The sequence below is a fragment of the Struthio camelus genome, chromosome 2 (assembly GCF_040807025.1).
Source record: "Struthio camelus isolate bStrCam1 chromosome 2, bStrCam1.hap1, whole genome shotgun sequence".
NCBI lineage: Eukaryota > Metazoa > Chordata > Aves > Struthioniformes > Struthionidae > Struthio > Struthio camelus.
In genome coordinates this window covers 12,945,206-12,968,958 of record NC_090943.1, presented here as the reverse complement: position 1 = coordinate 12,968,958, position 23,753 = coordinate 12,945,206, and the positions used below count along the sequence as shown (strand labels likewise).

At 41.4% G+C, this 23,753-nt stretch overlaps 1 protein-coding gene across 1 annotated transcript in view; it reads left to right on the top strand.

Moving 5' to 3' along the window:
* The window catches only part of ADARB2 (adenosine deaminase RNA specific B2 (inactive)), a 325,000-nt gene that overhangs the window by 285,034 nt on the left and 16,213 nt on the right, over nucleotides 1–23,753 (top strand). Inside the window, exon 7 of the mRNA XM_009683959.2 lies at nucleotides 13,998–14,166. Within this exon, the coding sequence (XP_009682254.1) occupies nucleotides 13,998–14,166 (169 nt within the window). The remainder of the gene's footprint in view (nucleotides 1–13,997; nucleotides 14,167–23,753) is intronic.

The window sequence follows — 23,753 nt, the reverse complement described above, 5'->3', positions numbered from 1 at the left end:
AGCTGTTTCTTAATGGTTAAGTATGATTCTCCCCAGAACGGAATCCTCTTGTCATGTGTGAAACAGCAGTTTGCTGCAGTGAGAAAAGGAAATACACCTATTCAGAAAGGAAATACACTCCCTTATCTGACTTGATTTCTATGCTCTGTCAGTAGGATGTATGAAACAAAGAAAAGAAAGCTAGCATTTAAAATGAAAACAGAAAATAGACAAATCCCTGATGAGTTAACAAAAATGAGGAAAATTATCATGAACTTAAAAACTAAAACTAAAAATGAAAAATGCATGTGCCTATGAATATCAAAACTGAGTGGTGATTTTGGCCTCACTTTTTGTGCTTGTTAAGAGATATCTAAAAATGTCTTATTTTTGCTCAAAGGTCCTCATGCTTTCTAAAAGGTAGGCCTCCTAGAGGCAGCCCTCATTTGATGTCAGAAGTGGAAATGCCAAAATCTGTAATTATTTTTAAAAGGTAGTCCATTCTTGAGAATAATCAAAGAGTATCCAGGACTGAATTCTGCTCTTTCATGCATGAGAAAACGGATGCTTTGGGCAGCCAACTGCCAGCACTACCCATTGATACGCAGCTGAACTCAGCCCTGGAGGTGAGCCATACGTGGCTCATAGATTGCTTCAGCAAACATAAATCTGCCAGCTAATGAGGCAATGCTCCTTTAGATAACTACACACAACAAAAAGCTGTGTTTTTAAAATATATTATTATGCAACACCTCGCTCATATACGGTAACTTGTAGGGATGTCAAAATTACTTTTCATGTTGGTGATACCATTACACCAATTATTGTCCCATTGCAGAAGCTGAGGCACAAAAGATTGTGTGTGGCTTACCCATGGTTATCAAGTAGCAGAACTTGGAAGGGGACTACATCTGGTGTATATTTCAGTGTTTTAAACAGGTGCCTCTACCTCTATCCCATATTCTTAAAAGAACCTAGCTCTGTAAAAGAAGTCATGTGACCAAAAGTTGTCCTTCAGCTGAGATAAGCATTTCCTTTCAGTTCACATTATCCCAGAGACATCGGGGAAGATAAGTATTTTATAGTGCTTATCATTCAGTTCTTTTTTTTTTTTTTAACTAAAGCAATAACCTTTCTTCCATCCAGTAATGACAAGAAACTCTAGATGAATGCTGTTTCTTTTCTTAAACAACAAAGCTTCTCCTAGAGCTAGCGCAAGCCATCAAACGTTACTGATTATTCTCTAAAGATGCATTAACATTTAAAAACAGTGTCTCACCATGTGGTTTTGCAAAAGAACATGATAAGCCTTTATCAATATACGGAGTGAGTAAAATCCACTTCTCAAATCTCCTTCCAAACATTTCTTATTACTCACCATATCTTCCTAGCACCCTCATGGATGCCTCACATTTCCTTTTTATGAGCTTTGTTCTGGTAAGGGAAGAGATAACTTGGCATGCACTTAAAACCAAGCTTATTTCTTGCTCAGTAGAGTTGGGGGTATCAAACTGGTGGCAATGTAAAAGCCAAACCTTATCATGGTTCTTGCGAATGGCTGCAATGTAGAGAGGATCTGGAAGAGGAGAGGTCAAAGGAGTCAGCATGCATACAAGTTTCACCCAGGAAAGTAAGAGATTAGGGATAAAAACAGAAAATCTTGCATTGGTTTGCAGTGAAACCCCTCTTGGACCAGAGGTGAGCTGACTTGTTTGTTGATATATCCTGAGCCAGCTCAACAAGACAAAATCCAGCTGGAACAAGGCTGATGTGAGTGAGCATCGAGTGGAGTTTTCAAACTTTTCGGTGCCTATAGGCACCAAAGGCTGGAAGGGATTAATAAGGGACTCAAGGGAAGAAGTTTAAGCTTACAGAGAGGCTGGCAGAAGTCCAAGTGATTGGGCAACAGAAGAGGCAGCAGTGGGAGAGGAGAGCAGGCAGCTTCAGGGGCGTCGCAGGAGTGGGGGGCTGGGAAATATTGATGAGGTTTCAGGGAGTTGTGAGCATTTTGAGGGATTGTCTCCACTCTCTCTCTCCAGCCCACTTACGTTCCCAAGGCTCTCTTTCTTTCTTTCTTCATTTTTCAAGGTCACCCACAAAGGTTGTAGCACAGCAGAAACGTAGAGGCAACACATTCCCGGGTGTCCTCAGCACTCTCTAACTGTGCTGTCACACACTTAGCTTTTGCCCCCACTTCAGTTCAGTGCTGCAGGTCAGGGACCTGGGACTGCACCTCCTTTTCCAGTGCTTTTTCCCTTCATGTACACCCAGACAAGGTTGCCTAGATTTCAGACTTCATCTGAGGGCAGTATCACAACATGAAGTTTCCTGGAGGTTTCAAGGGAGCTGAAGTTTTCCCTTTACAGCATACACACTCACAAGGTAGAGCAGCAGCCATGAGGACCCATGGTCATGTTCCCCACTGCCCCATTTCCACTGCAAATGGGCCTTTCCGTATAATATTTGCTGCATATTTATTTCCTGTCTTCTCCTGAATCTATGGCAAACCACAGAATAATCAAGCCCTTGATTTCCTGAAGTGCCTTCCTAGCTAATTTAGGGCTTCTTGACTCACTGGCTTTTTTTTTTTTTTTAAGAGCCTCTTGAAAAGCAAAATAAATTGCTTTAAAAAATGAGGTAATAAATCCTCCACTTCCTAACATGCCCTTCCCTGGCAGGATTTTACCTCACTGTCCATCCTCCTGCTAGAGATGAGCTCTGCCTTTTTCACTACGTGCGTTGCCAAAGAGACGAACAGAATCTGCCCCAGGGTTTGTCTCCGTTCATGTCCCCTGGGCTGCTTTTCTATCTCTTGCTAACATGCTGTATTGCCTTGTACCATTGACTCCTTGATAGCCCAGCTCCTGTTTTATCCCACTCTCCCTTTAGGTCTGAAACACACCATTGCATCTGCTCCACGTGCAGTCTTCCTCCTGCTTGTCTATTAACCTACAGCTGTGCTGAAGCTCTCATGCACACACATTCGATACAGCTCTCATCTAAACAGGATCCACATGCAACCACATGAGCTGGATCATTGCATTAGTAGGTGACGTGCTGGGGAGAGGATGTGCACTGGATTTTTCAGTAAAGTCAGAGAGTTGAAGAGTTCCCTGAGAGACAAACCTGCTCTATCTACTTCTAGGTATTTTCACTGTGCAATCCTGTGCTTTCACTGCTTGTGACTCTGGCTGCTGAATTCAGCATCCCGTTCTCGGTGCTTCCTGAAAAGCATATCCGAATGCGTTGGGCTTGGTGAATCTTATCAGCGGTGCAAGGAGAAGAATTCTCTGCCTTCCTTCTGCTAATCTCATATTTTGTCTAAATGGACAAAACAGGCAGCCTTCACTCTGCCTGAAAATTTTGTTTCTGCTAGCAGATGTTCTTGTGAGCAGAAAATAAAAGGTAAAAAAGCTTTTCAGGAAGAACTATCTAAATAACTCACTGACCAGAAAACAGATCAGTTATCAGTAACTGCAATAAACTGCAGGTCCTAATGGATTGAAATACTGTTCCTGTTAGGACAATCAAGGATAGCCATAGGTCATCATTTTAGGTTGGACACTAATAGTTGTTTCAGCTGTACAGATGTTCATAGGTGTAGCAAGCATCTTGTTGTTCTGTTGTGACTGCAGGCCTGGAAATCTGTAGCTATTCAACATATGGAGCAGCTTCCTCCTGAGCTGTAAAGTCAAATTTATGCAGATGAATGACTTGTCTGCAGAAACAGGATGAAGGTGCGTTATTTTTCTGTTTTTCTTCTGAATGAGCAGAGCACTACCTTGGGGGAACCTCAGAACAGAATTATCATAGAGAACCATGCCCCAAAGTTAACAAGGAAGAAAAAAAATGCACTGTGGGCTGTAACGCTGAACACTGCCTCAGCTGATCCCAGAACTAGATGAATTACTGTGGTCAGTCCACATTGCTTTGTCATGCAAAGGATGATACAGAAATTGCAGGCACAGCATGAAGCTGTTGGATTACTCTGGGGGCTTGGGAACTTGGTTATTAAAGAAGGTGAAGGAAAATGGTCCATCTACTTCATTAAGACTAGACTGGGATGGATCCAGAACAACAAGGTTTGCAGCCTGAGTGCAGCACCCCTTGTCAGCCTCTTTGGAGATCAAATCCTATCGAAGCAATGGCTCCTTCCTGCATGTACCACTGACACAGCCTCAATTTGCTAAAGTAAATATAGAGGAAATACAAAGAATTGTTACAATTAACTAGAAGCTGGTCTGTCAAGGAGTTTATGTCTCTGCTGAGGCCTGGTAACATGCATCAATTTCATATATAATCGCCCCGTTCTTCTGACTCAATCATCCCAGGCTGCTGAAAGACTGTTTTCGAGTGTGGCTGCTTTCACTCAAGTTAACTAGGTACGGAAAATACGGCCACAGTACTGTCACCTCTGGTTAGCGCTCGCCATCACTTACACACGTTACCCTTGGCTGGGAGCGAAGTGGTGTTTATTCCTGGCTCAGAGCCGCTGAAATGGGCAAAGACGAAAGCCCACAGTGTAAAGGTCCTGCATCCCCACTGAGCGCTGCAGATCTCAGCAATGATTCAGCTCAAGGCTTCTCAGATATGTCGATGGTACTGCGTGTAGCCAGCTCAAGGATTTCTCCCCAAAATCCAACATAATTCCATACTTATGGGAGACAAAGGAAGAACTAATCTCTTCCAGGAGAGGCAGACAAAGAGGTTTGAGGAGAAGGACTAAGGGTGGCTAAGAAGGATCACTGGGACCTTTGGACAGGAGGGCCGTGGTGAGGATTGGCCGGGGTGGAGGGACTCTGGAAAGCTTCAGGATGAGTGAGGCTCCTGTCTCTCCTCCAGCTCACTCTGCCCACCTCCCCACAGAATCTGTAGGTCCTATGTGACCCATCTCCACCTTGGCAAGAAGCTTTCCTCTCCCAGCATCTCCTACTCACTCTCTGGTCCTTCAGGGCTGTAGGGGAGGGATAGAAACAAGCAGTGAGAAATGAAAAAGCTCAAGTCGGGGGGAAGGTTGAAGCACTTTGCTGTGAACCTGGGAGTATCCCTTATGCCACCTGGAGAGAGAAGCTGCAGAAGCAGTAGCTGTTGCAGCTCCTTGCAGCCTGACCCCATCGCTCAGTTGGAAAAGCAGTGCTAAAGGGTCTGCGATACAAAGCAGTCAGTAGCTATTCCAGGTGTTCTCACTGCTGGAAATCCCATTGCTTTTGGTAATCCAAACAAAATATCTGTTGCACTAAACAGCCCTCTAATCGCTAAACCTCACAGAGAAACCGGTGATCTCCAGGCTTAGAAAGAGCAAGAACAGAGTGTGGTGATGCTGTGAAAGTGCTGTTGGTTTTATTGGTGGTATTATCACACTGTTCCCCAGAATGGACCTCTGAAAGAGGAGGTGTTCTGGTTTTACTACACTGGAAGTCCTAAAGCTTTCCATGCTAAAAAGCCAGCTTGTGAAACGTTACTGTTGTTTCATTTTGTATTAGCCCAATCTCCATCAGGCTGGATAGGTACGTTTTAGTGGAATTTTGCTAGAGCTGACTAGGGAAAAATCACTTCACTTCATGGACAGCTTTCAGATCTCAAAGCCCTGGCCGGGTGGAATAAAATCAAAACCTGCTAAGAAAACTTCTGAAATAAAATAATTATGTGAAAATGGGATCGTATCCCATAATTTCCATATTTGTGGTTAGACATATACTAACTTGAGGTGGACAAAAACTCCACTTCATTTTCTTTTGTGCCTGGTTCAGAGTGGGCTTTTTCATTACAGGCCACTTTGACTCACAGAGAAAGCTGACCATGTATCTCCCAAGTCCTAGATCAGTCTTCCAGTGAGTCAGCTGAGGTAGACAACCTCCCTTTTTCCTGTCTCTGTTACAAAAATTTTGTCAGAACTGAGATATCCTGAGCAAACCCTTTGGCTTTGACAACGCATTGAAAATGTTCCAGTTCCCTCCCCTTATGTTATTCTGGGATGCTTTTGCTTATCTGAGTTTTTGTTGTTTAGGGTTTGTTATTTTTTAAGTAGAAAATAAGACTTTTTAGAAGTATATGTTTGTGCAGTGTGTCTCTATTTAGGAAAAGAGAAAGAATATGCTGGGAACTGTGGAGAGCTCAAAACAGCACTCGGCCACAGCTTTGAAAAGCTTTCATGTAAAGCAAACTGTATTTGTCAGGATTCAGGAAAACAGGTTTCCACAGCTATAATCAGATCCTAATTTTAACAGAGAGCTTGAATCACTGAAGGGAATTGCACTGTATTTATTGATTCTGCTTTGTTACTAGGTTTTGCTGCTTAGTAAAACATTGCATTTGGACGCATTGTTCAGATGTGATAAAAATGCTACATTAATCAGCAAAAGGCCATGGCTGAGGAGCTCTCAGGATAGTAGTAGAAATTTTTACCCAGAGAAGCTGTTTGTCCCAGAATTTGTCCAGCTCAAAGAATAATTTTTTTGGAGCTTCTCTGAGGTCTTCTGCAGCATGGATAAAGAGATCGTATGTTCCAGGGCACCTTTATCTCAGCTTCTGTGGCATCTGATGGCCCATTAGAGTCAGAAGACTGAGATATGCAATTGATTGATTATGGAACATATTTTGGGTAAAAAGATCAAACAGTAATTGGGGAAAATCCCAGTGGCAAAAACTACACCCACTTGGATCTAATTTGGTCACATTTACACTTCTACTGAGTGAGAGTCCCAGGAAAACTTCATGAGCAGAGTTTTATAAAGCTTTTCAGGTACCTAGTGGTCCAGATGAGATCTCTGCAGGATTTTGAAAATATTTAGACCCTTGAGAAAAGAGAAATCTGGAGAAATCTACTTAAGACTGACAACACAGTTTAAGCCTAACCCATGATTTTACTGCTACTTCTCTAGCCAGCCTTGAACAACTCTGGTTATTTCTAGTTCCGCATAATGTAAAATGGCACTAAACGTTATCCAGCTGTCACAACTTTGAGGAATGGTAACTAATGCTCTGAGTAGGTTATTAAAATGAAAAGCATTGTGTATTTTAAGCAGCATTATGCCACTCTTTATAAAAATATAGTAATTACAATTCATAGATTTTTAAGGCAAACAGGGACCATTTCCTGATGATCTAAGTTGAATTTCTCTGCCCAGAGAGACCATAAGACTTTACCCAGTAATTTCTATCTATAGCTCCAGAAACTGAAGTTGAAGAGCCTGTCGGACCACAGCCTATGTAGGCTCATACCAGTCACAGAGGGCTAAAATGGTCTTAATTCAGCAATATTTTTGACAGATTTCTGTTGTTTCTATTTCAGAGGGTGCATCTTCTGTTTTCATATTTTGCTGACATCTTTCATAGCATTCTTCTCATAATCACTCTTGAAGATTTCAATTTCTAAACAAAAAAAAAATCCCAAACCCACATGAATAACAGTATGTTTCTTTGATAAAAGAAAGAGGGTTATGATGAATAACACATTCCCCTTATGTTTGTGTAAACTTTTGTTTAAAACATGTCAGGGGAGAGAATTGTCTCCAAATGGGCAATTTCAGTAATGTTGACAATTTTTCACACAAAGCATACTTAAAAGATAAAGCCTAGCTTTAAGAGAAAAGCATTTTTCTTTCCAAAAAAATAAAATAAGTAAGAAGATCACAGTTGTTTCACTGCTGGCAGCCTGCCACAGCTTAGGATATAGATGACCAGCAGGTGCCCACTGGCCTCTGACTAGTGGGGCACCACGAAGTCTCTCCCGTCCCCACGCAACCTCCAGCCGCCATCCTGGCCTTGCTCCACCACTGACCTGGGTGCTAGCAGCAAGATGAACTGGTCGCTGGACACCAGGTAATTTGGTTGCGTGGCTGGCAGTGAGGCTCCGGAAGGATGTGGAGGCAGAACTTCTCAGTCGCAGAGTTTCGCGGCACCCACGTAGCCCTTTGCCCGTCTCTAGATTTTGCTGTGCGGGGGCGACTGCACTTCCAAAGTGACGGCATTGCACATCTAATTTTAGATGAGAGAAGCAATTAGTAATTAAAAATAATAATCTTGATGTGTTCAAGCTGTACTTTCCTTGATTGCTACATGCACAGAATCTTAATTCCGCTGATAAAACTTGTGCTTTTGGCTTCAACATACTAATGCATTTCTCCTCCAGAGGAGGCTGGAGCTTGTAGCCTGGGTTTGTAGGTGGCATGAACGATCTCCCCCATGCCTAACCCAGAGCTGCGCATTCATCCTTGCCTGTAAAGGTAATTTACAACCCTGAGAGGTAAGTGCTCATGACTTCATTGTCAACAAATTGTTTTAAAGAGATTTTTTTTATTAATTAATCACGGTTTGATCCCTGGGGTTCCTGTAAGAGAGACATGACAGTAAACTATTTTGTAAGGCACATCTTTTGATATATTTCTCAGTCTATTCTTCTTGTCCCAAGAGGCTAAAGCATCAGGAGAGACAAAGGCTTACTTACAAGTTAATTCAATGGCAAAACAAAACACTCTTGTTAGAGTGTGTTCTCTGATCATAGCAGTTAGTTTCATAAACATAGTCTAGCACCTCTTACCAGAATAAGCATTCAACACATTTCATACTATTCTACGAAAGTAATAAAAAGTCTTTGGAAAAGATGTATGTCACCCGAATAGATGAAATTTTATCCTTCGATGACCAGATGTGGAGGCATTTCGATAGACCAAAATGAAGAGCTTTCATTAAAGCACTCAGTTATGAGCTTTCCTATGATGGAGTAGCATTCTTAAGCCTTTCCTGCAGTTACTGTGTCTAACACCACAGCTCAAGACTAAAATTATAATTTAATTAAAATACACTTAAAATAGATAAGGACAAATAATGTAATCATTTCCTTTTCTGTTCTTTTGGATTCAAACTCATCTTGGACTTCACATTTTTCCCATTACCAGTTGTTTATAGGTGAGATAGATTGATTAAATGCTACATATTGATGAACTATGAATGAGCAGATCCCCTTTGCTTTCACACCTTATCTGTACATCACATGAAATGATAGGCAGATGAGAAATTATGGAGAAATAGAAAGATTCAAAAATGTTATTTTAAAATTAATGGAGAGGAGAAAGAACAAAATGCTGAAGGTAGCTTCTGTTATAAAGTCATGGGATACCTGACTGCTGCCCAAAATCAGGATTTTAGCCAGGAAATATGCATTAAAGGAGAGAAAGGATAAAGAATTTCAATTTCGACTGTAAATTTGAGTTCCACAAATCACCAGTGTCCAAGGCTTTCATATAACACAGTCCGTTGAAGTAGTTACTCAGCATTTACATTTGCATATATGCTGAATGATATGGCCCAAACCCCAGATCTGCACTTTAACACGACGCAGGGAGCCCTGCCCCGCTCTGGGCGCAAACCAGGGAGCGAGCTCCCCTGCAGCCCCACGCTGCCCAGCAGACCTTCCAGCCTACGTTTTAAAGCATCTCCAGACTTTTTGGGATTCATCTCACCATACGTTTGAGCAGGCTAAGGCAGGTGTCCGTGTGACCTCCGAGGCCTGAGCCAAGAGGCCCTCCCAGGATGGATGCGCAGCAGTGCTTTTGGAGAAGCTGGCTTGTTCAGTACGCTCGGCATCTGCCTCTCTAACGGCTATCAAAATACAAAGGCAGTGAGATGTTACCACTTCTCTTTCCTCCCCTTTATTGCAAAGAGTTCTAAGGAAGCTTCATAAACCGTGTTGACGAATCGAGGGTCCAGCACTGAAAAAATGCAAGATAGGCCATTTTATTGCTTCCTTCATGAGCAGAGAGCAGCCTCCACTGAAGCAGGGAAATAGAAAATGAACCTCCGGGGCTGTCATGCTGAATCTCAGACAGAACTGTACTCAAGTGATTCTCTTTAATCACCGTCCATTTCCTCTTCAACTAAATAATAAATACGGAGTGGCTTTTTCCATTACCATTTGAGCCAGAACTGCTCCTAAGAAAATAAAGGGTAAGTCTCAAAATCAATGGATTTCAAGACACTATTTAAAATACACAAGGCACCTGCACAAATTTATAATCCAATAATTAATAATCATGCACCTTTTCATCTTATAAACTCTCAGGAGTAATTTCCCCCTCTGAGTGTAGCACACATGATAAATCCACTCCAAATGATTTTTAAATTTGTCCTTTCCAGTTCCTGTTTGAATTGACATTTTGTTCTGGTTGAAGTGGCATCCTCAGACGCCTTCTCCCCTGCAATTAGCTGAGATTAAGCAGTTGGGGAACCAGCACAGCAAAGATCAGAAACGCTCATAGTCACTGATGCTTTGATCATACCAAACAGGAGAACAGCAGTAGGCTGTAGTTTGTGGCTTCAAGTTGCATAAATAAATACATCTCTGAGACTGTTTTAAAGTGATCTGTCGCAGACTGTGCCAGGAAATGGACTGCATTTTTTACCGCTGGCAAGCAGCTTATGTGCTAGACTCTGTCTACAGTTTCGGTGCAAAATACACAGAGCCTCATCTACTTCTTTGTTCAATATTTATATCTTCATACTGTACTTAAAAATACATTAAAAAAGACCTAAGTACATTCCAAATGCAGATCTGAATTTAATCACTGGCAATCTGAAAGTATTCAGAGATTTGGGTTATTACGATTTTATATACATGCTACAGCTCCTGCTTTTGGAGCGTGTGTTCTGGCTATCCCAGTAATATGAGTAGCTTAAGACATGCAGTACTGCACAGGGTTTGAGTCACATCCTAGCCATTGAATTTAATAGTAGTTGAGCAGCTAAAACCCCTTATCAGTGCTGTGGAAGTGTTTCCCAGGGTGAGTGTAGACTGCCCACAGCTGCCTGAAACCTATCAGCTAATTCTGCCTGCTTGGCTGCATCCTGGATAGAGCTTGCATCAGGGGGAGCAAAGTCTGACACATGGAGTGAGTTAATTTGAGCATTTGTAAACTGAGATGATGTGTGCTCTCACACACTTCCTAAATGCTTTGAAAAACTTCATTATTCAGTTTTCGGGACTTCCAGACCAAGGCTGAGATGCTAAAATAACAAGCAGAGTATTTTGGCCTGTCAAACGTCAGCTCTGAGGAAAACTGGGAAGACCAAATATACAAATAAAAAATTAAATAAGCAAAAACTCTAAACTCTCAGAGAAATTTCAGATCCCTCTCCCCTTTAGTTGTTGGCCTCAGCTTTAATTTCCCCAAATGCCAAAGAGTTGTTAGCAGGGCTGGTTCTTCCTTCTCCCCTGAACTGGATCTCTCCCTATCTCTGTAAGCACACTGTGTGATGCTTTGCCCCACACGAGGTAATGTTTCAAAGTCACATAAACGACGGGCTATTCATCTTGCCATGCAGTCACTAAAATTCTCTAGCAGTTATATGTCCCATTTCATCCAATGTTGCGAGTGTGCAGCCTTCAAAATGTAGGAGTAACAACACGGTGAACTGCCTGAAAAAGAGTGATGAAGGAGCCAACGCATGTATAGGGAAGGACCAGAGCAGGAGCTGACAAAGAGAGAGGAATGTAGAGAAAAGATGGGAAATGGGGAGAGAAAGGCCAAGCAAGGCAGAATATTCCTCTAAAAAGGGGTGGGGAAAGGAACATTAACAATTCATTTTGTCCTGGGGGATTTCTGCAGGTGGACTCCTGCAGTAGATTTATATTAAAACGATAGCATCTAGCTTTCATAAATGGTTTTTGAGTAGTTGCTTTAAAAGAATTTGCAGAAGAAGGAAGCATCATTATCTTCATTTTACCTGTGGGAAAACTTAGGTAAAGAGAACTGATTTGCTTAAAGTAAAACTTGCTGCCAGCCAAAGCAGAAATAGTCTCGAGTCACCCTTTAGTGCTTCACTCACAGAGGTCTAACTCTGCCATGCCACCGGTTCTTTGCCTGTACAGGCTAATGCAAAATCTTTTCCCTATACATTTCTCCCTTTTGCACAGCCAGATGTGTTTGCTCGGCAGAAGTGATCATTTTCTTCTCTCCTTGCCCAAATTTCATAGCACCTTCCCCACCACACCATTGTTCAACATCAAAAAAAAGCTGCTCACCCCTGTTGGATGTGTTTAAAGAAACACGGTTTCCCCCAGAGTCCCAAGAGAGATATGGACCAGTTCCCAGATAACTAATTACATCCAAAGAGTATCTTCTGAACGACACTACAGGAGGGATCCCAAAACAAGAGGAAGGGATGCAGGATCAGCACACAGGGCCATGAAGAGTGGTTTCACTCTGTTGTTGGCATAGGCCAATGATTTCAGGAGAGAGGGATCTGAGACATTTCTGAGAGTTTGGGGGGAGGGCGGTCCTTATTTAATTTTTATTTGCTTATTTGGTCTTCCCAGTTTCCCTCAGGACTGAAAGGCAGACTGCTCTCCCTCAAACATCCCTCGTGAAGTAGCACAGCAAACCCTAAAGCATTTTTAAACATTTCTAGTGTGGCAGAGCCTCTTTTTAGGTGGGAATCCATTTTATTCGTGTCCAGCCAATCCATTTAATGTCTGGTCCATCCCACTGCTGACACACCCACGCCCATCTTGGATTCATCGCAAAGTTTTTGAATAGCAAGAAAGAAAAGAAGAGGAAGTGATCAGTGGAGGCTCAGTCCATGTGTCTGCTGGCAGGTCACCGCTGACATTGCTGTTCTACATGTGTTTGCTGCATTTGCTAATCCCAGCGGTCTGAAGCAATTTATTTTTCCATTCCTTTCTTGTAAGCAATCCATTGGCAACAGCTAAAGTCGATCAATTGCTTCAACCAGAGCTACCAGCACAGAAAACGGTTGTACAAAGCAAAGACAGTGAAAAATGACAGGAGGGAGACAGCAGGCGGCTGGGGAAGGCATGCAGAGCCAGCTGCTCTCTGCCGGTGGCTCGATTAGCTCCTTGACTTGTGACATTTTGGTGCTACTCCATGTGAGGAACAAGGTCCAGATAGCCTCATAGCCTGCTGAGGGTTGAGGGGTGTCAACTTCAAAAGCAGAAACCTTCTGATCCAGCTGAGAGGCAGGTCATGGAAAAAATATGCTGGAATGTTGGAAATATGGGCAAATGCGTCATGTGCATAGAAGCAGCGTTCCTTTTCCTTGAAAGCAAAGACCATCTTGTACCACCTTCCATTCTTTTATTTTGTGCTAAAGTTACCTGTACTCAGGTAGCAATATAGTATATCTATAGTAACAGTGATTTCAGTAATGAATTTCAGTTTTTATCTTTTCATCCAAAATAGAGGCAAAGTGCTTCGCAAATGTCACTATCTTTTGCAGTTACTACATATCTCCAGACTCAGACTTGTCCTGATGCACAGGACAAGTGTGGTAGCTGTTTGCTGTGCTCCACCCAAAGACAGCTGCATTTCACTGAAGTATATAAGATCACATATATAAGTGACAGATGGCAAACGCATAACATGCATACCAATATGACACAAAGCAGTAGCGTATCTCTCTTTAGGAAGACTATGGAGGGAATTTAAGCAAACAGTGAAAAACTACCAAGTTTTAATTTGCTTCAGACCCTAAGTACTTCAACTTCTGAGAATTTTCCGTGAAATTTCTTGAGATGATAACAAGTCATGACTTCAGTTTTGTAATTATTCAGAATATCAGACCAGAGTATTGGTCTGGATTCGGTCAGACATGTGAGTCTCTACCCTTCGATCTTGCTCATTGAATCAAGATTTTCTAAAGATTCCTCTGACTCAGCTCAGTCTACAAGCACAGGGATAGAAACAAGACTTAAAAAAATAAAAACAAAAACTCTGTGCTTTTCAAATATGGAAGGGAATGGGAATATGAGTTCAACATGCGCTATGCATAAGTTTTGATTTATGTGAAAAGCAGATCGCGCTAGAGAGCATGAATTTTTCTCCATTTTGCTACTTTGTTTGCTGCAGTATCATCCAATTTTTCGCTCAACTTAGTGGACCTCCACAAGTGGCTCTGCAAATGCAAGTTATAGCATCAACATAGCATTTTGGTTTCTTCAAAAAGGCATCTAAAAACATTTAATTATTGCCTTTTCATCCCACTCTTCTGTTTCTTTTGTCCAGTGAACAGCAGCAAGCACATCGTAAGAAAATACCGTGGGCATCTTCGAACAAAGATTGAGTCTGGAGAAGGAACCATACCAGTTCGGTGTCACAATGCAGTTCAGACGTGGGATGGCGTGTTGTTGGGAGAGCAGCTCATCACCATGTCCTGTACAGACAAAATTGCCAGGTAATGTAGCACCCAATAGATACTTAATAAAAATGTTTGCCATGTGGGAATGAGCTGGATGTCACAGAGGACTGTGGCTACAGGTCAGAAATAACCAGCAGGCACTGATAAACCCTGCAGAAACAAAGACCTTCTTTGTATGCAAATGCAGAGCATAGAAATAGAATGGAATGTAAATAGAACATTTTCCCAAATTCTCCACAGGTCGTTAGTTGCTCTTTAAAGTGTGACAAAAATATAAACCCTTTTTGCAACACTGTTGCCAATAGAATTTCCATATGCAGCTAAAACGCGTCCACTCTGCTCTTATTGGGTCATTTACCTCGAAAGCTGCAAACCAATCATCATGCCAATGAATTTACCTCATTTGCACCCTATCGGATAAAGAGCCCTAAATGCCATTAACAACATTTCTACTATTTTGTATGTCAATGCAGAGCCTGGATGTCACAGGCACCTCTGTGGCTTTCTGCTCTATTCTGTAAATATGTTTTTGTAGAATAATTCCTGTTTAATAAATATTTCATAATTATTCCACGGTGGCACATAAAATGTCAACATATTTCCCATTCCCAGTTTCGGGTGTTAACTAGTAGCAAATGGTGGGTATCACAGACTGAAAACAAAGTGTGTGTGTGTTTGTGCATCGCTATTACTATTAATACATATTTATATATGCACGCATACTTATGTGCATAATTTTATATATATATTACATGTATGAGCTATAGATGCAGCTCTACATGTAAAATACATTACGTTATAGCTATAACAATGTAAATGTTATGATCAAATTCTCTGCTGGAATATCATGCTTAAGAATTCAGTTAAATTACATCAACAGAGAAATTGGCCCAATATGATAAAGGCCATATAAAATAATTCTTTTTAAAAAGCATAAAACTTGTGTTTAATGCAATCACAAAAATTCTGTTCTTAGTTTTAACCAGATGACCTACTGCAGTTAAAGTGAGTCTATAGGCTTAGCAAAGCTTGGCGTTTTGGCAGAAAAATATACAATTTCACCAACAAATGGGAATACTGACAGACTCAAATGACAGAACACAAAATCCTCGCTCTGCTAAGTACAACAGTCACAACTGGTTTGTTTGTAGGAAGGATAAAGGACATCTTCTGCTATAATATTTTCATTTATTCATAAAGCAACAACAGAAAACCCAAACTGTTTTCAGTGGAACTCCGCACTGTGAATTTCAGATGCAGCTGGGTTTTCTAAATTCAGACTCATATGACTCAAAAAAACAAACAAATTTAAGATTAAGAAATGAAATGTTGCACTCTGTGGTTTTGAATGTCATTAGCCAGTGAATTAAGTATCAGCTTTGCAAACAGTATTACATTTTCTATTGATGGGAATGCTGACTGTAACACAAACTCCCAGAAACTGGGTTTTCTCCAAACACATCTGCTAAGAGCTTTCAGTGGATCTTTTCCTTGTTGCCACACATCTAAATGGTATTAAAACCCATGAAGGAAATTACAATCTACTACAATATTTTTCCAGGATAAAAGAATTCTTTCAGCTCTCATCTTTCATATGTATTAATTATTGTGATTTTTATTATTTATTTGTTCAGTTATTCAAATGGTCACCAGATTTTCTCTGACTAAAAAAAATCAGCTACCCCAAAAAAATCAATCAACAGCCGTAAGTTACTCCCTGTTTTGTAGAGCAAAGGTTTACTGTCACCAGGGCCAGTTATAAGCCCTGAGGATGAGGAAATGGGGGAAAAAGCAATGTTTGTGGCAACAGCGGTGGTGATGTGACTGGCGCTGCAAATGTGTCAGAAGTTAGGAGGTTTGTGTGCGGTACCACACTGGGATAGACAGCAAGGCTACTTGCAGAGTAAACGGCCCTGCATGAAATTAGGGGTCTGGTGGGAAATCCTAAAGCGTTTCTGTGGCAAGAGCAGCTCAAGCCTCTGGCAAAATTACCAGCTCCCAAAAGCCAAAGAATTTCTGTATTTCAGTATACCTTCAGTATTACGGTTTTCTTATTTAACAAGGCAGTTCAGTGGCCCCAGATTCAGCTGGTCCTTCCTGCTGCATCTCCTTGACAAGGTCCCCAACCCTAGGGGTCTCCCAGCGGACCTCCTAGCTGACACCGGGTCAAACGGGACCTCGGTGCCATGCACTGCTTCCAAGCACCGTGTGCATCTTGGGCATTTCTAAGTAAAGTTGAGTGTTCTGGGACAGGAGAAAAGAGTGGATGAGTTACTGAATTAGCAGCTAAAGACAAAAGATTGAGAAAGCACTCAGATTCAGAAATTAATGAAGGTTAGAGCTTCAAGGAGGAGGGAAAGATCATTGCTAATAAAGCAAAAGGATGAAGGTAGAAAATGACCATAGAAAAGGTTGTTTATGGCTTTGGTGCAAACAGTTCCAGTAAATAGAAATGGTGGAAACCAGACAAGAGGGACCCAAAAAGGGTTTTTGAGGAGAAAAATTCAAAGTTAATAGAGAGCATAGAGATGACTGTGAAATCTTCCTTTTATGTGGGAGACAAAGAAAGGAAAATGGAGAAAAGCGGTCACTGCAGTGGTGTGTGCCACGGGGAAAGGTCTGAAAGCTATTACAGTAAGTGCTCAAGGCTTTCTAGCAGGGATCTCAACCCCAGCTGCACTCGCAGTTCCTAACTCCTCCTTCCTTCCACCTGCCCAGTCACATTATGAGACATGCATCTGCTTTTTTATTTCCACCAGGCTCCTAACTATGCATATTCATGTCATAACCTCGGTTGGGTTCACGAGTTCTAGTTTAAGAATCACTGTATTAGGGAAAACAAAGCATGAATACCACAGGAAAGGTGCGCAAAAAGATCTTTTGCATGGTGGAAAATAAGCAGCCCTCTCAGGTCAGGCCACTGGTATGTTGCCAGGGAATTTTGGCTGCTAAAAATTGTATGTAGAGATTAGCACAGAGTGGAGAGAAGAGATTTGGATATGATGGCTTCAAAAAGATTAATACCAAATGTTAGTTTACCACATTAAATATGACCTATGAACAACTTCTGTCTTTCTTGCCCTTACCCATAAGGAGAAGTCAAAGGTTTCTTCACCTCACCTTTTTTCACCCCACATGGGGCTGTTTTCTGTCTTCTTCATCTATGAACATAGACAGTATAGATGAGGAAGGAGTTCAGCGAATGAGGAGATTACTGTGTTAAGGTCCTTCTCCCACTCCCTTCCCCCAGTAGAGAGTTCAGTCAGTGGCTCTTTCCCTGTACATCAGAGCTCCAAATACGAGCTCTAACACATAGGCAGTTCGCCCTTCACATGGGCGGAGGACACAAGAATCTGGTTTCACTTCATCTGGACTTGTCTTGCAATGAAAAAAAATCCAAAGTCGAATTTATGTTTCTATAACTTATCTTTGACAAAAATCTCACTTGTATGCTTTGGATTTTATTGCTTGTAAAAGCCCCTCAGAAGCACAGGGCTATTAGAGAATGTTTCCTCTTGAGAACCTAACCAGCAGCTGCTAAAATGTACATCATTTTGCATTATTTGCAAAAGGTATTAGTATCAGAACATCAAAGATCCAAGAATGGAAAGAGTTACTCAGAAGAGCAAATAACTTTCTATAAATCATATATCTAACGATTTATGCTCTTTCCCGCTGACAGGATAGCCACTAGCAGAGAGTGGTTTAATCAGATTTATTTGTTATTCAGAGGCATTTAGCAATTTCTATTACTATCACCACAAGTTCTCTGTGATAATATGATGCTTGGTATGCATTATTTGGGCTCTGTTACTTTGTGGAGATTGCAGGATAAACAGCCTGGTATCATACCTATTCCCTTACTGAATTAAAGCACAACCACTTCTGGCATGAACATTCATGTTATTTGGCTCTGGCAGTGAATTACTAGGTGAAATTCTGCAATTCTCTTATACAGGAGGTCAGACAGGATCGTGGTGGTTCCTTCTGGCTTTAAAAATCTATGCATTTATATGTGCAAATTTAAAGTTTGGGCTTTAAGAATCCCCACATAACCCACCCTAAGAGAGTGTTAACTTTCACACTCAACTTTTGTGAGTGTCACAGCATAGCTGAAGTGAGTTCCGTCTTCTAGTGCTGTAGATTTTAGGATTAAACCATGGTTTTCAGACATTAAGTTCATTGATTAACACCTAAGACTGACTTTTGTTTTCCTCTATAATGTCTTAACGTTGCATGCATTTGTGCAAAAAGCAGCAATAGCTTGAGCAAAGTAATTTTGAAAATGATGAACAGTTTAGGGAAAAATGTGTCATTTAACATTTTCTGCATGCTAACCTGAACCTATATTAAGGCCTTGATCTCAATGGAGACATCCTTGGTCAGCATAACAGTCTTAAGAGCATTTAGGTCTTTTGTGACAATAAATAGGAGCAACTCGTGCACTTGCTTATTAAAAGAAAGATCAGGGCAAGGTTGTTGTTGCTTCTGGCAGAAGTTCCTACAGTTGCTGTCCAGGAGCAAACCAATTTTTGAATGAAAATTGATCCATGTGTACATGCATGTGCACACACACAAGCTTAGTTAAAAAGCAGGAACTCTAGAGTTCAATTCCTCTCTGAGGATCTAAATGCACTGACCAAACATTACGGAAGTTCAGCACTAAATGTGCAGTCTCAGATCCTGGGACGTGTTCAGCTCAGCGAGGGCTGCAAGGCAGCATGCATTCACGCAGCACCCTCCAACTCTTGCAGGGCTGGTGGGTCTCACATAAATAAATCAATGCAAATGTATAAAATAAGAATTTCCAAATGCTTCTGCTTCTTATTCCTATAGCAAAAGAAATATAAAAGTCTAGGCGAAATATTAAAGAACAATACATTTCCCTTACTCAGGTTCCTCACCCCTCTGGACAGACTTGCCCAAAATCAGAGACCACCAATAGTCCATAAACCTCCTTCCCTTCCATAAGTTTTGTCCTCTGACTCACGGAAGCACCATCTCTGCTTCCTCTGACACACCTCATTCCTTAGTCCCTCCGTGCCCCGGTCTAACAGCACATGCGGTCTCTCCTCCTTTTCTGCAAAAAACCTCTCATTCCTGCTCCAGGCTCTTCAAGTTTACACATCTCATTGCCTAGACCTGGCTTCCTTCTTCTTCCATGCAGAGAAATTGGAGAAATTGGTTCTCCCAGCACCAGCCAATCGATAATTGCAGGGTATTTCCACCTGAACAGCTGCACATAAAAATTTAATGAATGCCACTGCCCGTGGTTTAGCAGATAAGCGAAATAGTGCTGGGAGCACATGGCGGAGGCCACTGGGGGTTTCCATGATACGCCACTCTCATAGCATAAACCAGCATTCCCAGGTTATACACAACCGCAGCACCTCCACTGCCTCTACCTGCAAATTACTGAGAGTATCTCAATCCAAGCATTCTGTGATAAAGTTAATTTAAAAAAAATAGTTCTTAGTAGGATGCATCATTGGCGACTAAGTTCTATAACATACTGCTTGATACACCTAAACAAGAGGATTAGCGAGCTGGATATCCATTCAATTATTTGTGAGAGACGCCCGCTCTCTGTGCATCAAACTTGCATCTACACAAACAAAAGTGTGTAAACATATTTGTAAATGCATGAGGTGTATTCTCTTTCAGAAGTGGGCATTTGCAGCTCCCCTCGCAGGGTGTGGGTTTGAGGAATGCACTTACCCAGGATTTGGGGGGGAACAGCCCTCACAGACACTGTGCAGCAAATATAAGCCAGAATTCGGTGTATATTTTGTTCACTCTGGTCTTAAAATTGTTTTCTTACTACAGCTTCCAAAAGGTCACCTTTAAAAGACTGTGTATTTTTTTTGCCGCCAGGTTAACGGTCATCCGCTTCCTTGTACTTCACAAAAACAGTGCCATTAAGCCCAGAGGCTAAATACGACTTAGAACATCTAAATCATACCTCACTTGTAAAATGGCAGAAACAGGAACAAAGGACCTCCAAGCTGCGCATTACAGCATTGGCAGTCTATTCTTGTCCCATGGCTAAGGTTTGTGGGGTTTGAGCCCATAAGCTAGAAAATAGGGATGAATCTACAGCGAGAGTGTGTTCAGAATATTGCAAGGTAATGTGGTCTTAAAGCACTGTTTCAGGATTTAGCAGTAGGATTCTGAAACAGCACTTCACAAGATCATTTGAGCACATTAAGCCATATTTAAATGTAGCATATAAAAATGAAAGACTAAAAGTCAGTATTAGAAATTGGCTTTCTTAGATCTATTTTAGTGGTAGCCTGTCGACCGGAGCCATCGTTAACAGGAGCCTGAGCCTGACAAGGCAACTCTTAAGAAAAGCTACTCCAAAGGCTGCATATTAGTATAAATGAAAATCAATTAACACAGCCAGATCTTCAGTTAGGAATGATTTGTGCACATGATTTGTAATTCCCTCTCTTAACCCCTTTCTGTATGACTGAGACTTCAATTTCAATCTTTCACCACAAGGTATATTCCAGAAAACATATATAAACCACCTACTGCTAAAATACAGATCAAAAACTAATGCACTAGTTCCAGTTTCCAAACCAATAATAGCTAAATAGTCATATAAATAGGAACACCACAGGTGTGCTGCTCAGCACAGACCACTATGAATAACAATTGATATTGTGTGAAGCACAGAAGGAATTTCTGTTAATAGGATCTAGGGTACAGTAGGTTAATGACACACTAAGCAGTAAGATGTAAAGCTGTTACTAATGATAAAAAGTGCATCTTTTATAAAAAGCCTTAACAAAATAAGCTTTGAAATTCATTAGCAATACTTTCTAATGAATGAGGTTTCCAAAGTCTCTAGGAGACACTTCAGTCTCTCCGAGTTTCGACGCTGTGTGGACGCAGTTCCCCAAAACGTTTGGAAAGCATCAGTGCAAATTTCTCTACGTCTTGGGTTTGAAGGGATTTGGGGGCAGGAGCATATCAGTGTTTGCTCTGAATAGTGCTACATGCCAATAGCTCCTGGAAATAACCTGCAAAGGGACCTGCGGATGTGGCGCTGCCAGTCACTCCAGCGCCACGAGGGCTGTGTCGCGTCTCGGCGGCGTGACGACCTCCAGGCCAGTACCAGGCGCCGCAAGGAGCCAGGCTGCCACCCTTTCCACCAGTCTGCCCCAGTTTGCCCCAGTGCCCTTTTCTCGGCACTCTCGGTACTTCTGTCTGCGTTTCGGCTGCCTTCAGCTGGGAACTCTGCTCCCGGGGAAGGGCCGCAGCCGGCTGGCACGGCGAGCTGGCAGTCGCGGCAGGCGAGCGAGGAGGCTGCAACGTGTTTATTCCTCCCCGAATGCCTCTCCCGGGGCTGCTGGCTGCAAGGGGCGCTCGGGAGCCCGTGGCGCGTCCTGACCGGGGAAAACATGTCATCTAATTAAAGAAAGGCTGCCCACTCCAGGACTCCTTCCAGTTCGTCGCTGGCATTTCAGTGATTGACAAACAGGCAAAAATATATTTATCTAAGGATTATCTATATTGAAAACTGGACGTGGGATTTTGTCTTTGTAAACAGTGCAGTAATATCTGCTGTTTGAACAAAATGAAGGGTATTCTTTCCTTCCATTTAAAGCACCAAAAAGCTCCCACATTTATGGAAGGAGGGGAGACATTTGGTTTTATTGATCCTGCTGGCTGAAGATGATCTGCATTTTTTTGAAAAGATCTGTGACTAAGGGAGCACTAGGTTGATTTTCACTTTATTGGAAGGGTTATTAAGAAGCGCAGGGCGTATAAGCTATTAGAGAGATGCTTGCCCTTGAAAATAGCCCTTAAAATCTTGCACAATTAGGAAAAATCCAGAATGATCCAGCACGTTTCTTCATAGGAAGAAAAGTCACTTTGATATATTGAGGGCCCAAAATGTAACACTGCATTTGCTCTGAATAATAATTGCATTTTGAATAGCTACGTTTGAAGCGAGCGTAGATGGGAACACAGCTACTTCCGTGCGCCTGAATTACACCACAGAGAAACAGCTCCTTCAGAAAAGAACCTTTATTGATAGTTTTGCTGTTGCCCCAAGAGATATCATCCCCTATCATCCACCTATAAATAATCCCATAGGTGCTTAATTATCAAAGGGCTAATCATGGCATGGTTACAGCCATGTGCATTATCCACGTGTTTGTGTCAAGGGATGAAAAGTAGACAGGATGAAAGACCTTCTCCCAAATATTTGTTAATTAAATCTATTGTTTATGCAAAATAATGAAGTGGCTGCCCTCCACAGTAGGTCTCTTTGTCCGCAGAGCAGAAGCAGAATGAGTAAGATCGTGGGAATCTCCCTCGTCTCTGATTTCCGATAATCTAATTCCATTGACATCTGAATCCCTTTTTACACTAGGCTGAACAAGTTCAGAATTAGGCAGAGAAATATTGTTAAAGGAGAGGCAGGTTTCTTGCAAAGAATTTAAATAAAATATTACTTCATAATTTATGATCTGAACACAATCCCCTATTTTCATAAATAAAGCTCAGATGATTTCTTATGTGTGCACGTTGCTAAAATCTCAGTGCTATTGAACATATGTTGGTTTTTTGTTTATCTGCTTTTTTTCTTCTCGTTCAATCAAATATACAAGGTTTTGGTTTTGTTTTGGTTTTTTTTAGGAAATGTCAAATGTTGAAAACAACAGTGAGGTCTTACAAGTTTCCATCTGGACAAAGATATCACTGTCTAATTTTTTGTATTCAGCTTAGAAGCTCGTCTGAAGCATAGTGCCGTTTGCTGAACTTATCTCTATTTCTTAAGCTTGGACTACTAATTTTGCATCACAATAAGATATTTATTCAGAGAGGCAGCTAGTTCTTTCCTTTAAAAGTGATATTATTTGACGGAATGACCACACTTTTTTCCCCCTAAATGAAGTTATGCAAATCTGATCGACTAAAGTAAATGTTTCATAAAACCAATGACTGTTTAAATTGTGGGACTAAATTGTTTGTATATAAATATTACCTTTTATATTCCATTTGAGTTTTATGTAGATGAACACATTACTTTAATGACCTGCATTTACAGAGGGAGACAGAGAGAGTCTGACTCTGAAATCCTCAGCAGCCAGATGGCTGCCTTTTCTTGCATGAGATTAAAAGATGTTTCTCATTCACAGCCTTGCTTCGGAGGCAAATTAATATAGCCAGCTAAATTGCTTGTGTTTTTAGAATAAAATTTAAAGAGAACTTTTTAAAGCAATTGGTGTCACAGGTTCCTAGAGCAGATTGCTCTCCAGGTACAGCATGCTGGTTTTAAACATTCAGTAATTAATGGAAAGTATTCCGTGTTAATTGACTGCTTCAGGAAAGGGAAATATAATGACTCCTTATTAATCATGAAAAGAGACATACAGCACGGAGGCACTGCAATAATTGCGCTAACGGTTGAGAAATGTTAATTAATGAAAAGAACAATGATGTAAGAAATTAGCTACATAATGCTTGCTGCTGATGGAGACTGTGCTTTAAACACATTATTTAGCATGGCAGCCATTGGATGGTGCCTTAAATAGCAGGCACCTCTTACCCTTTTCTTCAGTTGGCTACAGAGATTCAAATGTTGCCAGTGTTTTGTTTTTTAA